The sequence below is a fragment of the Leuciscus leuciscus genome, assembly GCF_965113295.1.
Source record: "Leuciscus leuciscus genome assembly, chromosome: 21".
In the NCBI taxonomy this organism is placed as follows: domain Eukaryota; kingdom Metazoa; phylum Chordata; class Actinopteri; order Cypriniformes; family Leuciscidae; genus Leuciscus; species Leuciscus leuciscus.
This window is the reverse complement of record NC_138745.1, coordinates 36,847,333-36,862,276: the sequence shown is the minus strand read 5'-3', so window position 1 is coordinate 36,862,276 and position 14,944 is coordinate 36,847,333. Positions and strand designations below refer to the sequence as shown.

Genomic DNA, 14,944 nt, shown 5'->3' with positions numbered 1-14,944 from the left:
ATGCACCGAAACGGGTCGCTGTGAACAGAGCTGTTTTTGAGGAGGTAAAGGGTGTTGTTTCACACAACCATTGAGGAATTTTAACCAAAGTATGTTACAAACTTTACATGGACACCCTAAAAAATCATACCAACTTGTGGAAAATCCCTTTAAGATTTTGTTGGTGTAGAAAGAAGTATCTAATGCTCAACAAGGCTGCGTTTATTTGATTTTCTACAGTCAAAAATTCTAATCTAAACACACTGAAGTCTATTAGAGTCATTTCAAGCTTTTACACTCAAGAAACATTTACTTTTTCTTTGATTCTTTGATGAATATATTAAAAGAATATGAATTCTTCACATTCATATGAAAAGAGCAGCATTTATTTGAAATAGAATCTTGTGTAACATTCTAAACGTCTTTACTGTCACTTTTGATCAATTTAATTCATCCTTGCTGAATAAAAGTATTGATTTCTGTTTCTTTAAAAAAATATCTTACTGACCCCAAACTTTTAAATGGGAATGTATCACAGTTTCCACAAACATATGAACTGTTTTCAACACTGATAATAATCATAAATGTTTCTTGAGCATCAAATCATCTTATTAGAATGATTTGTGAAGGATCATGTGACACTGAAGACTGGAGTAATGATGCTGAACATTCAGCTTTGATCACAGAATTAAATTACACTTTACTATATATTCACATAGAGAACAGCCGTTTTACATTACATTAATATTTCACAATTTTTACAGTATTTTTGATCAATTAAATGCAGCTTTGGTGAGCAGAAGAGACTCTTTCAGAAACTTTAAACAATCATGTTTATCCTGAACTAAAGGAAGTGTTCCTGATGGATATGTGAAGGTAATATATTTAATGCAGTTTTCTGCTGTTCAGGATGAGAACGACGAGGGACTCACGAACGAGGAGATCCAGGCACATGCAGATATGTTCATGTTTGCAGGCGAGTCTGAGCTCATATTCACTGGATTTTTTCACACACACACACACACACACACACACACACACACACACACACACACACACACACACACACACACACACACACACACACACACACACACACAAATAAATAAATAAATAAAACATTCACCAAAATACAAGACCTTAGTATCATTCAAAGACTTTGAAGACAGTACTCTTAAAGGAGTGGTTGATTATGATTTGTCTTTTCTAACTTTAGTTAGTGTGTAATGTTGCTGTTTGATCATAAACAACATCTGCAAAGTTACAATGCTCAAAGTTCAAAGCAAAGGGAGATATTTGCTTTTAAAGAAATCGCTTTCTAAGGACTACAACAAACGGCTGGTAGAGACTACACGAGCTTCCTCCCGGGTTAGTGACATCACAAACCCTAAAATTTACATAAACCCCGCCCCCTGAACACGATTTTTAGATTATCAAGACAGAATATGCTAATCAATGACTAGAAGATAACTACACATCAGCTACATAAATTCATCAACTAATCATTCAGAAATGTCCTGTTGCTTCTACATGTTGTCACTTCTTCTTGAGTCTCTCCATCTTTGTCTGACTCCGGTTTGAACATAAAAGACTAAACGTTTTTGAAATGTTCAGTGCGTGTGTGTGTGTGAGTGCAAGCTGTTGAAGCTCCGCCCTCTGTGCCGGGAGCAGCAGCTCATTTGCATTTAAAGGGACAGACACAAAAACGGTGCGTTTTTGCTCACCCTCAAAAAGTGACAACTTTAACATGTTATATACAAATATCTGTGGGATATTATGAGCTGAAACTTCACACACACACTCTGGGGACATCAGAGACTTACTTTACATCTTGTGAAAAGGGCATTATACCACCACTTTAATAGCTTCTCCATTACTACTAGATTGAATCCTAGAAAAGTCATTTTCAAATTCTTTAAGGATAACTGAGAAAAGTGGATTTTTGTTAAAAAAAACACACACTTAGCTCATATATTCAGTGGTTTGCTGTTGGTTTGGTTCTGATGAAAGCGTGACTGGTGTGTGTTCAGGTCACGACACCACCGCCAGCGCTCTCTCCTGGATCTTCTATAATCTGGCCATGCATCAGGATCATCAGGAGCGCTGTCGTGACGAGATCCAGTCGCTCCTGCGGCACGAAGACACACACAGCATCGCCTGGTCAGTGACACTCATACACACTCACTACAGGGACACACACAGCATCGCCTGGTCAGTGACACTCATACACACTCACTACAGGGACACACCACATTGGCTGGTCAGTGACACTCATACACACTCACTACAGGGACACACACAGCATCGCCTGGTCAGTGACACTCATACACACTCACTACAGGGACACACCACATCAGCTGGTCAGTGACACTCATACACTCTCATTACAGGGACACACCACATCAGCTGGTCAGTGACACTCATACACACTCACTACAGGGACACACCACATCAGCTGGTCAGTGACACTCTTACACTCTCACTACAGGGACACACACCACATCAGCTGGTCAGTGACACTCATACACACTCACTACAGGGACACACACCACATCAGCTGGTCAGTGACACTCATACACACTCACTACAGGGACACACACCACATCAGCTGGTCAGTGACACTCATACACTCTCACTACAGGGACACACACCACATCAGCTGGTCAGTGACACTCATACACACTCACTACAGGGACACACACCACATCAGCTGGTCAGTGACACTCATACAAAATAACAATATACAGTATATTTACTGTATATATATATATATATAAGCACGCATACTTTGCACAGTCTACATAAAATATATTGCTGAAACAGTAAGAGCAGTGTGTAGTATGTTGTTCTGAACACATCCAATGATGATAAACAGTGAATGCCCATATAAGGAGTGATATACTGTGAGTGAGGTGTAATTCTGCGCTGTGATTGGCTGCAGGGAGGATCTGAGTCAGCTGACCTTCACCAGCATGTGCATCAAGGAGAGTCTGAGGCTTCACTCGCCCGTTCTAGCGGTGACGCGCTATTACTCTCAGAACATGAAGACACCAGGAGACTGTGTCATTCCACAGGGTACACACACAAACACACACACACACACACACACACACACACACACACACACACACACACACACACCTTATGATAAACACATGGTGCCATGACTGCAGGAGCATTGCATCATGGGAGAATAAATGATGCTCAGTTTCTCATTGAGGCGTGTGTGTGTGTGTGTGTGTGTGTGTGCAGGATGTCTGTGTCTGATCAGTATTTATGGAGTGCACCGTAACCCGGAGGTCTGGCCTGATCCAGAGGTGAGGCTCAACAGTTTTTCTGCGTTCCTTCACTGAGAAAACCTCAGATCTGATGAATCCTCTTTCCTCAGGTGTTCGACCCGATGCGCTTCGCCCCGGAGAACTCACACACACGCACTCCTCACGCTTTCATCCCTTTCTCAGCCGGACCCAGGTGAGTTCCCTAACACACAAACAAACAAACACACACACACACACACACACACACACACACACACACACACACACACACGCACTCTCATACACACTCACACAGACACACACTCTCTCACATGCACTCTCACACACATACGTACACACAGTTTACTCCTCTCTCTCACACCTGTTTTACCTCCTCTCTCTCTCTCACACACACTCTCAGACTCACACACACACACACACACACACACACACGTTTTTCCTCCTCTCTCTCTCACACACACAGACACGTTTTCCTCTCTCACACACACACACTCATGTTTTACCCTCCTCTCTCTCACACACGTTTTACCTCCTCTCTCTCTCTCACACACACACACACTCTCAGACTCACACACACACACATACACACACACACACACACGTTTTTCCTCCTCTCTCTCTCACACACAGACACGTTTTCCTCTCTCTCACACACACACACTCATGTTTTACCCTCCTCTCTCTCTCTCACACACACACACAGTTTCCCTCCTCTCTCTCTCTCACACACACACACACACAGTTTCCCTCCTCTCTCTCTCTCACACACACAGACACGTTTACCTCCTCTCTCTCTCTCTCTCGTCTCCTTCAGGAACTGTATCGGGCAGAACTTCGCGATGGCGGAGATCAGGGTAGTTGTGGCTCAGACTCTGCGGAGGTTCAGGATTCTCCCGGGACTCAAGCCGGTTCGGCGTCACTATCAGCTGGTTCTCCGAGCTGAAGGAGGAATGATGTTAACCCTCGAGGCGCTCCCCGACTCACAGCACTGAAACACACACGCTTACAATACTTACTGTGAATTTTTTCCAATAATTTATTATTGATTCAACGTTTTAAAGGGGAAGTGTGTAATGCAACACTGCTGAATTGCAAAGCAACTGTTTTGTAACACATACTACTCCAGCTGCCTATACTGATCATGCTATTCAGGATTGAGGAAAACTTTGTTACATTGCCAATTTCGCTTTTTTAAATATTAAAAATATTGAAATATGTTCCATTAATATATTTAAATACCCACTCCTCTTTGTGTTGTTGTTTTCTCTATTAAGTACTTTAAGCCAAATGTTATACTGTCAAGAGTATATTTTTCTCTTTTTTCGAAAGCTTTTAGTGGAATAAATATTCTTTTTGTGAAATAAATTTGCATAGTTTGGAAGTCACGTGTCTGTCTTTAAATCCAATTCGAACCAGCAGGACCTTCATGTTATTGTGACCGCATTTTGGTTTAATTTCTTTTGGGGTTTTTTAATTAATTAATTAATTTTTTACTTTATTTTCCTGGGTGATGAGACCCTAGGTGACGTAGTCGGGATTTCTTCAGTAGCCAAAAGTTACACATACAACCGAAAATAAGGAAGTCACATGCTTATCTTTAAGCAGAAACCGAAACTAGCAGACTTTGTTTGCGAGGTGAGATGGCGGAGGCTTCTTTAGCGTTCTGCTGTCCGGTATGTCTGGATATGCCCAGGAATCCCGTGACCATTCCCTGTGGACACAGTTACTGTATGAACTGCATTACAGGCTGTTGGGATCATGAGGATCAGAAGGGAATCTACAGCTGTCCTCAGTGCAGACAGACCTTCAGTGCAAGACCGGCTCTCAGGAAAAACACAATGCTGGCAGATCTGGCGGACAAACTAAGGAATATGATGATGCCTGAAGCCACTCTTTGTTACGCTGAGCTTGATGATGTGCCGTGTGATGTTTGCACGGGGATAAAGTACAAAGCTGTGAAATCGTGCTTGGTGTGTGTGGTGTCCTTTTGTGAGCTACACCTGAAGCCTCACCGTGTGTCTGCAGCGTACAAGGGCCATAAATTAGTCTCGGCTTTCTGTGAGGTCAAAGAAATGATTTGTTCTACTCACAAGAAACCGCTGGAAGTTTACTGCCAGACAGATCAACAGTTTGTGTGTTTGCTTTGTGTTCTGAAGGAACACAGAGAGCACGACGTTGTGTCAGTGGCCACTGAAAGACAAACGAAACAGGTAAATATGGCCCTATTTTAGGGCGCTTTCACACTAGCACTTTTGGTGCGCACCCGGGTTCGAATGACGTCAGAGTTCGGTTCGTTTGGATGATGTGAACGCTGTCTTCCGAACTCGGGTGCGCACCCGCGAACCGTACTCGAGTCCGATTAAAAAGGTGGTCTGGGGTACGGTTCATTTGAACTCGGGTACGGTTCGCTGCTGATATGAACGCAAGCGAACCAAACCGCGGAAGTGAACCGCTATTGATGACGTATAATGTGTCTTCGGCGGACAGCCCGCTGTCTTTGAAACGTTTTCAGAATTTTTTCGGCAGACAGACGCAAGTGTGTTTCTGTATGTCTAGGTTGAAAACAAAACCAAAGGTTAAAAAAAAGAATAACAAATGTCAACGAGCAAGGCTATCCATTTGGGCGCCTTTTCATTCGCGGTTACCAAGCAGCCTGATGACGCAAGCGTACCGCGGTTTGGATAGAAATAATATAATGTGAACACAGTCCATTGGGGGGAGGGGGGAGCAATCGAACTCGGGTTCGGAACAGGCAATCGAACCAAGTGTGAAAGCGCCCTAAGCTCATGGTCTAAAGCGCAGGGCGCAAGTGCACTTTGAATCCACTTTTGATAGTTTAACAACGGGAAAAATGGTCGTCTCTATTCTCTTAATGAGTAATGGGTGTGTTTTGTCTCTACTCTCTGAGTAATGGGTGTGTTTTGGGCGTTACGTGAAATAAACCAACCAGAGTCTCATCTCCCATTCCCTTTCAAATCCATGACGGATTCGCTACAAACATGGCGGAATTTGCAAGCGGAAAAACTGATCGCTTCTCTAGAGAGCAAACGGATCTGCTCGTGCGCGAGGTTAAAGCTGTGTGTGTGTGTGTGTGTGTAAGGTTAAATCGCAAGCAGACAATCTACGGGACAAGCCGGATTCACCATATCTTAATGTTCACAATATTAATCTTTTACATTGTAATCCTTTTATTATTAATATTTGGCATGTTTTGTGTGCCTGTTTTTGTTGGTCAGTGTATCAGTTCTCAGACCAGCAGCTCATGGGCCACAAATGAGCGCAAATGCATTTGCTTTTTAAACAAGGGTGGCGCAGGACGTAAAAATGAAAATTGCGTCGGACTGAAACTAGCAAAACACAGTTTGCGTCGCGCCTGGCGCTGCATTGCACCGAGTGTATGATAGGGCCCACAGTCGCCATCTTTGGCAGATGCCTACAGGAATCAATGTAGAAGGTCAAGTCTCATCAGCTTTATTACAGATCGTTTCAAATCAGCTGAACAGGAAAATAACAGAATCAATGATGCAAACCATCAAATATGAGACAAATTCAAATTCTGCTGTAAAGCCGCTAAGACAATAGAGTCATTATTCAGATCAGTTCAGTTCACTATAACTGTCAGTGTCGAAAAGTTCATCACTTATGAAACAAACTCGATTCAACTAAAGCAGTCATTATTCAATCAATTCAGTTCACTGTAGATTTAATTCAGAAGGTGACACAAGCAAATATATCACATATATGAATTTCATTAACAAAAATTCAGTAACACTTTATTTTAGTGTCCTTGTTACATATGTTACATGTACTTATCAAAGTAAAAACAGTAAATAATGTATAATTACATGCAATTAACCCTCAACCAAATCCTAATCCTACCCTAACCCTATAGTAAGTACATGTAGTTGCTTAATATTACTCAGTACTTAAATATATAATTACTCTGTAACAATGACATCTTAAAATAAAGTGTAACCAAAAATTCATAGAAGTTATTCTGTGTCTGAATTTCATGCACACAAGACATTAGCTGATGTAACATGTTTGTCCACAGACAGAGATTGAGGAGATGCAAAGTAACTCGAAAAAGAGGATTCAGAGAGGAGAGAACAAGTTAACGGAGCTCACAACATCAGTGGGGACAACCAGGGTGAGTTTTGTGTAATGCTACGCTCTTTCAATGCCTTCAGTGCCTCAGAAAAATTTGATGGGTGACTTTTCCTAAGAAAAAATAAAATGAAATCCAAAACACACCCCTGGTTAATATGAAAGATTCATCACTGTATGCCATTCTAAAGAAATTAAAGGTTCATAATGTGTGTAATTTTTCATCAAAAGGGATTTTCACACTTGAAATATAATCCTGGGTCATTCTAAACCCCGGGAATCCTGGGTTATCTTGCTTCACGTTTCACACTGCTCATAATTTACCCAGGGTTAACAATTAATCCTCATAAAGAGACCAGAGGCTGTTTTTATTTTATTTTTTATGGATGTCACTGGAGGAGAGGCTTCACTACGCTGAATAAACTGCTTTTGTGGGAAAACAGCTTATCATTTAAGGAATCAACAGCCATTATTTCCCTTTAAACGTTAATTTTGTATTAATCTATTTTTAGAGTTTACACCCCCAAAAAATACTGTTTTATAAGAGAAGTCACACAAAGTTTTGTGACTTTAGTTTTAGTTTCAGTTTATTCAGTTTACGGCACTTTTCATTCATTTCTATCGTATCCGCAAACATTGATTGACTTGCACAACTCTGAAAGAAATTCGATGACGTAAAGCCTGCAATGCGATTGGCTATCAAGACACACGTGATCCAAGTTTACTGTTAAGCTTTCTCTAATGGTAGAGCCACGGACCCTCGTATCTATATCCAATAATATCCAATATATATATCCAATAATAAGACCATATCTTTAAAGGGATAGTTCACGCAAAAATGAAAATCAGCCCATGATTTACTCACCCTCAATAAAAAAGGCCTTCTGAAGCGAAGCCATGTGTTTGTGTAAAAACAATATTTATATTTAACATGTTACAAAGTAAAATTCTAGCTTCTGGCCAAACGCAGTTCACTTATGGCGTGCCACACCAAACTAATATACGCTTCACTTTTGGTGAGAACACAACATTACGCCTAAAGCGCAACAGCCATTCACTGCCATTATAAAGCTTGGAAGAGCCAGGACATTTTTTTATATAACTCTGATTGTATTCGTCTGAAAGAAGAATGTCATATACACCTAGGATGGATTGAGGGAGAGTAAATCATGGGCTAATTTTCATTTTTGGGTGAACTATCCCTTTAAGCGCGGTGTGAAAAGCCCTAAAATGTACTGCTGTAATTCCAGAAGTAAAACAGCAAAGCCTTTTTATGTTGACCTTAAGAATGATTCAGTACGGCAGGACACTCTCACAAAATCACCAAATCCCTTGTGTTTGCTAGCGCTCAGCCCAAGAAGCAGTGGATGACATGGAGAAACTCTGCATAGAGCTGACAGACTCCATCAAGACCCGATGCAATGAGATAATCCGACTGATCCGAGATCAGGAGGAGACGGCCGTGAGTCAAGCTGAGAAAGTTCAAGAGCAACTACAGCAGGAGATTTCTGAGCTTCAACAGAGAGATGCAAACATTCAGATGCTTCTGACTTCTGATGATGACTTCATGTTCCTCCAGGTTCCTTTAACATCCTTCTTCATGTAGATTCATGCTTTTACATGGGACTGTTAACATGATGCGTCCTGTGTTTTGTTGTGCAGAGAATTAAGTCCCTCTCAAATCCTCAAAGGTGTGAAAATTCACCCAGAGTTCATTTGAGTCGTCACGGCTTATTTGAACAGGTGAGGAAATCTATCTCTGACAGAAAAGACAAAATTACAGATTTACTCGAAGAGAACTGCACACAGTTATCTGAGAAAGGTGAGCTTATCACATTGACACAGTTTGAAAACTTAGTAATACATAACAATAAAGCATGCAAGACATTACAATCGCAGAACTGTTAAAGCATATTCACTCCAAGAGCGATAAGCATTAATAATCATTCTAATATGAGAAACGCAGTGTCTGCAGCACAACTATATCACGGTTGGCATCACAGTCAGCTGGTGAATGATAGAAAAATTGACAGCAAATCAGAATCCAAATTTTCACTTAAAACTACGTAACATTCCAGAGATCTGAAATGATTGAGAAAGCTGTTTGTGTTGACTTTGAAATCTTTTTCTGCATTCCCACAGTTCGAAAGGTTCAGATTTTCCAGCCTCCCAAGAGCCGAGAGGATTTTTTGCAGTGTAAATCATTTTCTTTTTTTATTTAAAGTGTTGAAGTGCCATATTGAATGCTTATGGAAGCTTGTTTCTGCCACAGAATAAAACATTTTAAAAGATAATTGTGACCATTCATCTCACAATTGCAAGTTTAGATTTGAACAATTTTAACTTTATTTCTCAGAATTGCGAGTTATAAAGTCAGAATTGCGAGATATAAACTCACAATTCTGAGTTATAGAGTCCAATTTTAAGGAAAAAGAGACTTTATAACTCGCAACTGCGACTTTATATCACGCAATTTTTACTTTATAACTCGCAACTGCGACTTTATATCACGTAATTTTGACTTTATAACTCGCAATTGCGACTTTATATCAGGCAATTTTGACTTTATAACTCGCAATTGCGACTTTATATCACGCAATTTTTACTTTAACTCGCAATTGCGACTTTATATCACGCAATTTTTACTTTATAACTCGCAATTGCGACTTTATATCACGCAATTTTGACTTTATAACTCGCAATTGCGACTTTATATCACGCGATTTTTACTTTAACTCGCAATTGCGACTTTATATCACGCAATTTTTACTTTATAACTCACAATTGCGACTTTATATCACGTAATTTTGACTTTATAACTCGCAATTGCGACTTTATATCAGGCAATTTTGACTTTATAACTCGCAATTGCGACTTTATATCACGCAATTTTTACTTTAACTCGCAATTGCGACTTTTTATTACGCAGTTCTGAATTGCGAGATGTAAACTCGCAATTGTGCGGAAAAACCTTTTTTATTTTTTATTCTGTGGTGGAAACAAGCTTCCGTAATATTATGCAACACAGAAGAGATAAAAGTCTGTTTTTCTTCCTGTTCAGATTCCTGTAAACTGACGCTGGATCTCAAAACAGCTCATAACAATCTCCATTTTTCGGAAGGAAACACCAAGCTGATGTGGGGTGCAGTTCAGTCGAATCCTGATCACCCCGAGAGATTCGATAGTTGGTGGCAGGTCTTAAATAAAGAGGGTTTGACGAGCCGCTGTTACTGGGAGGTGGAGTGGAATGGCACAGTCATCATAGCCGTTTCATACAAGAGCATTGTCACTAAAGGTCCTGGAACTGAAAGTGGATTCGGACACAATGATCAGTCCTGGTGTCTATGCTGCACATCTGCTCAATACTCTTTCTGGCATGATAACACTGAGACCAAACAACTTGAAATTCCCAGTTCATCCCGAGTAGGAGTGTATCTGGATCACAGTGCAGGAACTCTGTCCTTCTACAACGTCTCTGACACTATGAGCCTCATTTACCGAGTCAAGACCTCATTCACTCAACCTCTCTATCCGGGGTTTGGGTTCAGGCTCGGGTTTTTAGGCTCCATTCAAATTCCTCCCTTAGTCTGAAATCAGAAAACAGAGACAGCATTTATAAGTTTGTTGAAAATCTGTACTTCTGATCTATAGTCCATATACAGTACACTGTGCACTGAATATTGTATAATCAAATAGACACTCGGTACGTTAACAATAAAAAAGTTATATGAACATTTAAGTAAGGTGTATCTAATCAGTTTAATCATCTCTCATTATGTGAAATGTATGTTCATCTTTTCTGTGTGTAAATTAATCAATGTTAATGCATTGATTAGTGGGATTTAGAAAAATTGTTAAAATTTAAAAAATTGTTTAATGAGTATGTTATCTTATGTATAACAGATAATGGCAAACATAAAATAGAAACAAGAGATACAAACAAAAAAGATTAAGGTGTCAAATGTGCATTAAAGTGCCCCTATTATGCTATTTTCAAGTCTCCTAATTTTGTTTTGGATTCTCCTACAATAGTTTTACAAAAAACACTTTAATTTTCTCATAATAAACACTGCAAATCACCACATTGTCTCTAAATCCCTCCTTTCCACGAGCCTACTCTGCTCTGATTGGCCAGACAGCTCAGTCTGTTGTGATTGGTCTACTGGTCGCTCATTAGCATAACTGTACTTCAGCTCCAGAGGCTTCCTAAAGCTCAGCGATTGAATTAAATACAGTAACGATGGCGTTGATTTTACCATATCAATCTGAGCGCAAGTCCAATGATGAAACACTGGAAGAACTAGTTATTAAACTCGAACCTCCATCGCAAGGACGACTCGAGCAGGACGTTGCTCAGCGATAATCAGTTTAAAAAACAGATGTTAATTCCTCACCATCAGCATTAACAAGTGTATGTCCATCAACAAACCCATGTGTATATTTCTAATTTATTGCAGTGCATGTGCGGTAACTGTACCAATAACAGTGTCCAGCACTAATGTGAATGACTGATGTAACATTAACGTTTGCTAAACAAATCTTGCTCCATCCTTTATCTTTCCTCAGAGTAGTGAGAACAACAGACAATCTGCATTAACAGAAGCAGTTTTAGGTAACTCTGGCCCACAGCTGATTAGCAGAAGTATTTCAGTAAGACGGTAATAACGTGAGTTAGCCAGTTAGCTGGAAACTTACACAATATAAAACACAAAAGTATTTTGAACACCAGGTAGAAAATAATATACCATCAATAATGAATCATACTTACAGGTTGTGATTCTGAGGTGCAAGTTGATCCAAATAAACTGGGAGCTGACCCATCTTTCTAGAGCAAGCGGTTGTTGAACTCTGAGATTTGAGAAAGAGTCAGTAAAATGGCGTCAAGCTGTTCGCGGGTGGACAACGTACAATATACAGGTGAAACTCGGAAAAATTTGAATATCGTGCAAAAGTCCATTTATTTATAAAGGTGAAAATAATATATAATATAGAAAATTACATGCAAAGTGAGATATTTCAAGACTTTATTTGTTATAATTTTGATGATTATGGCTTAAGCTACAGCTTATGAACATTTTCAAAATTTCTGAGATTTTGAATTTGGGGTTTTTATAAGCTGTAGCCTAAGCCATAATCATCAAAATTATAACAAATAAAGGCATGAAATATCTCACTTTGCATGTTATTTTCTATATTATATATTAGTTTCACCTTTTAAGTTGAATTACTAAAATTAATGAACTTTTGCACGATATTCAAATTTTTTAGTTTTACCTGTAGGCGGGATTATGCAAATATCTTTTATAGTGACGTAGAACTGTCGCAGTGAGATTCGAAATACAAACGACTCGTTCAGGTGGTTCTGAGTCGATTCTTTCTTTTGGGAGACTATTTATCGTGCACTTACGACTTTACAACTTTGCTGAACGTTTACATTCACAAACATCACACACTGCATGAAAGGTAATATTCGAAAAATCATAATTGGGGCACTTTAGAAATGCAGAAATTACCATTGTATCATTTATCTTCTTTAAAATGTGATTATGGCAAAGACAGAAGTGAACCCATAGCACTATTCCCTTCAAATCCCGTGCAAAAAAGAGATTCAGAAGGACATAAGGATTTCATCTTTTTGGCAGATCTGTTTGAAACAACATTACATTCACAATATGGCTTCCATGATTCTTCCCCCTTCAAAGTCACCTCGCAAAGGCATCATTTAAACCATTTGAACGGCATCCATATGCAAAGTTAATTTAAACGATAAAGCCATATATTATTCAGTATAGGCCTACAAATTACAACACTAGACTGAAAAGACACCTTGAAACAATCAGGGAACTAATCAACAAGAAAATTACAAAGGGATTGATGAATCAGAAAAATAAAAAAATATTTATTGCTTATGTTTCACCATTTAATCAAATGTCATCATCATATTTTAAGACATCATTACTATCATTTTGATGCGTTTACCATTATTATCATTTGAAATGTGTGTTTAATACTTTTCTTTTATTAATCTTTATGTCTCAAATGTAGCTGATTGACTCAGTGTGAACTTTTGTGCTTGCTCTTTAGATGAGGGCAAAAGTCTGTAAGTTTCTAATAGACAGAACACAAATGTTTGAATATCTCAGAATAAAGTGGTAAACGAATGTTATCTTAGCTAAACATCTAGCAGTGTACAGGCTAACACCTCAGAGTGTGAAAACACGATATGTGTCTTGTGAATCGGCTTCGATGCAATATACTATGAAAAGAGGAACTTAGATCTGTTCCGATAAGCAACTGTATAATAGGGAGATTAATATGTCAATACATTGGACTCAGATCTTGCTCTTTCGCAAAGAGAGATCTCTCAAACAACTTATCTTTAGGCAAAGATATTATACTCGGAGTGTGTTAATTGCATTTTACTGAGAAATATTAGAAGTAAATGTAACTGTTCATTTTATGTTTCTTTATTAAACTTTTAATCCTGAGTATGGATGAATTAATTTTACTCTTCATTTATTATTTGATTGTCTGCAGTTAAGAAATAAAATCTGACTTGATCATCTGCCTGGATCTCCTCCTTGCATCAGGACAAACATGGCGCAGGGAACAGGAATAGGAGGAACGGAACTGGGAAAAATGCGAACTAACAGAACCGTTCAGTGGCGCTCTGTGTTCCCAGCAAACACATTTACGTTGTGGCAATGTCTGTGGCACGTTGCATTTCTGCTATGGCAACATCGCTGTCTACGTGCTCGCAACATTGCAACAACGTAGAATTGTAAGACGCCACAGGGCTGTAGCTACGCTGTTGCGCGTGCGACATTCAGCAACTGAGAGACGACGTTCTGACAATTTTTTGTTTTTATGCTAGATAGGCCTATAGATATCCCCTATTTATCATTTTATGTTTTGAGGTTAATTTTTAATTAGTCAGATGTTAGATAATTCTATATATATTTTAAATATTGTTTATCCTTATTATTATTTAATGGGGCTATAAGTAAATTAGTCTAATTATAATCAACACCTGCAAGTGTACACTTTGAAGAGTAAAAATTACAGAAGGTTACACGTTAATTCAACTTTATTAAAACTGCATGTATGGTAATCAAATTCCACTTCCAAAAGTCATACATTTGTGGGGGGAAAAATGAAAAAATAAATAAACGAATATACAAATTTCTTCTAAGTATTGTTTTACGGTGTGTACTTTACTCTTAACACCTTTTACCTATTTATTTATTATTCTCAGGTAAGGTAAAGAAAGTCAAATCTGACCTAAACCGTAAGCGTTCAAAAGGTACTTACAATTTGGTCAGAAGACTCCTCTGTGGTATGTTCTCATTAATAGTCTTCCAGCATCATAAATCTAAGTCTCAGTAGGCAGATTTTGTAATCAGTTAAATTTCTTTTAATTGGTTACTTTTCTTTTTATAATAAACAAAAATACAAAAGGCGAATACAACTTAATCGTTTAAGTATAAAATACAATAGTCATTTTTTGAAACAAAGGTGTAGTAAGCTCTGGGCTTCTTCTCTTCTGCTTGGGGTTTCTTGTCCTCAGCTCTGGGCTTCTA

At 38.9% G+C, this 14,944-nt stretch overlaps 2 protein-coding genes across 2 annotated transcripts in view; both read left to right on the top strand.

Moving 5' to 3' along the window:
- The window catches only part of cyp4f3 (cytochrome P450, family 4, subfamily F, polypeptide 3), a 15,874-nt gene extending 11,236 nt beyond the window's left edge, over positions 1–4,638 (top strand). The window contains 6 exon segments of the mRNA XM_082152429.1: positions 889–955; positions 2,010–2,139; positions 2,921–3,054; positions 3,232–3,296; positions 3,368–3,450; positions 4,072–4,638. Of these exon segments, the coding sequence (XP_082008555.1) occupies positions 889–955; positions 2,010–2,139; positions 2,921–3,054; positions 3,232–3,296; positions 3,368–3,450; positions 4,072–4,249 (657 nt within the window). The 3' untranslated portion in view covers positions 4,250–4,638.
- Positions 4,639–4,774: 136 nt separating this feature from the next.
- On the top strand, positions 4,775–11,354 carry LOC309485531 (tripartite motif-containing protein 16-like). The gene is made up of 6 exons (XM_082152428.1): positions 4,775–5,467; positions 7,312–7,407; positions 8,710–8,943; positions 9,027–9,186; positions 9,507–9,560; positions 10,426–11,354. The coding sequence occupies exons 1-6, from the start codon at positions 4,898–4,900 to the stop codon at positions 10,953–10,955; spliced, it is 1,644 nt and encodes a 547-aa protein (XP_082008554.1). The 5' UTR covers positions 4,775–4,897; the 3' UTR covers positions 10,956–11,354.
- The last annotated feature ends 3,590 nt before the right edge of the window (positions 11,355–14,944 follow it).

Excerpts from the sequence above, each read along its gene's own strand:
- LOC309485531 (XM_082152428.1), top strand. The coding sequence starts at position 4,898 with ATGGCGGAGGCTTCTTTAGCGTTCTGCTGTCCGGTATGTCTGGATATG. Across the intron at positions 8,944-9,026 it reads ATGACTTCATGTTCCTCCAG|AGAATTAAGTCCCTCTCAAA; the intron begins GTTCCTTTAACA and ends TTTGTTGTGCAG. Across the intron at positions 9,561-10,425 it reads CCGAGAGGATTTTTTGCAGT|ATTCCTGTAAACTGACGCTG; the intron begins GTAAATCATTTT and ends CTTCCTGTTCAG.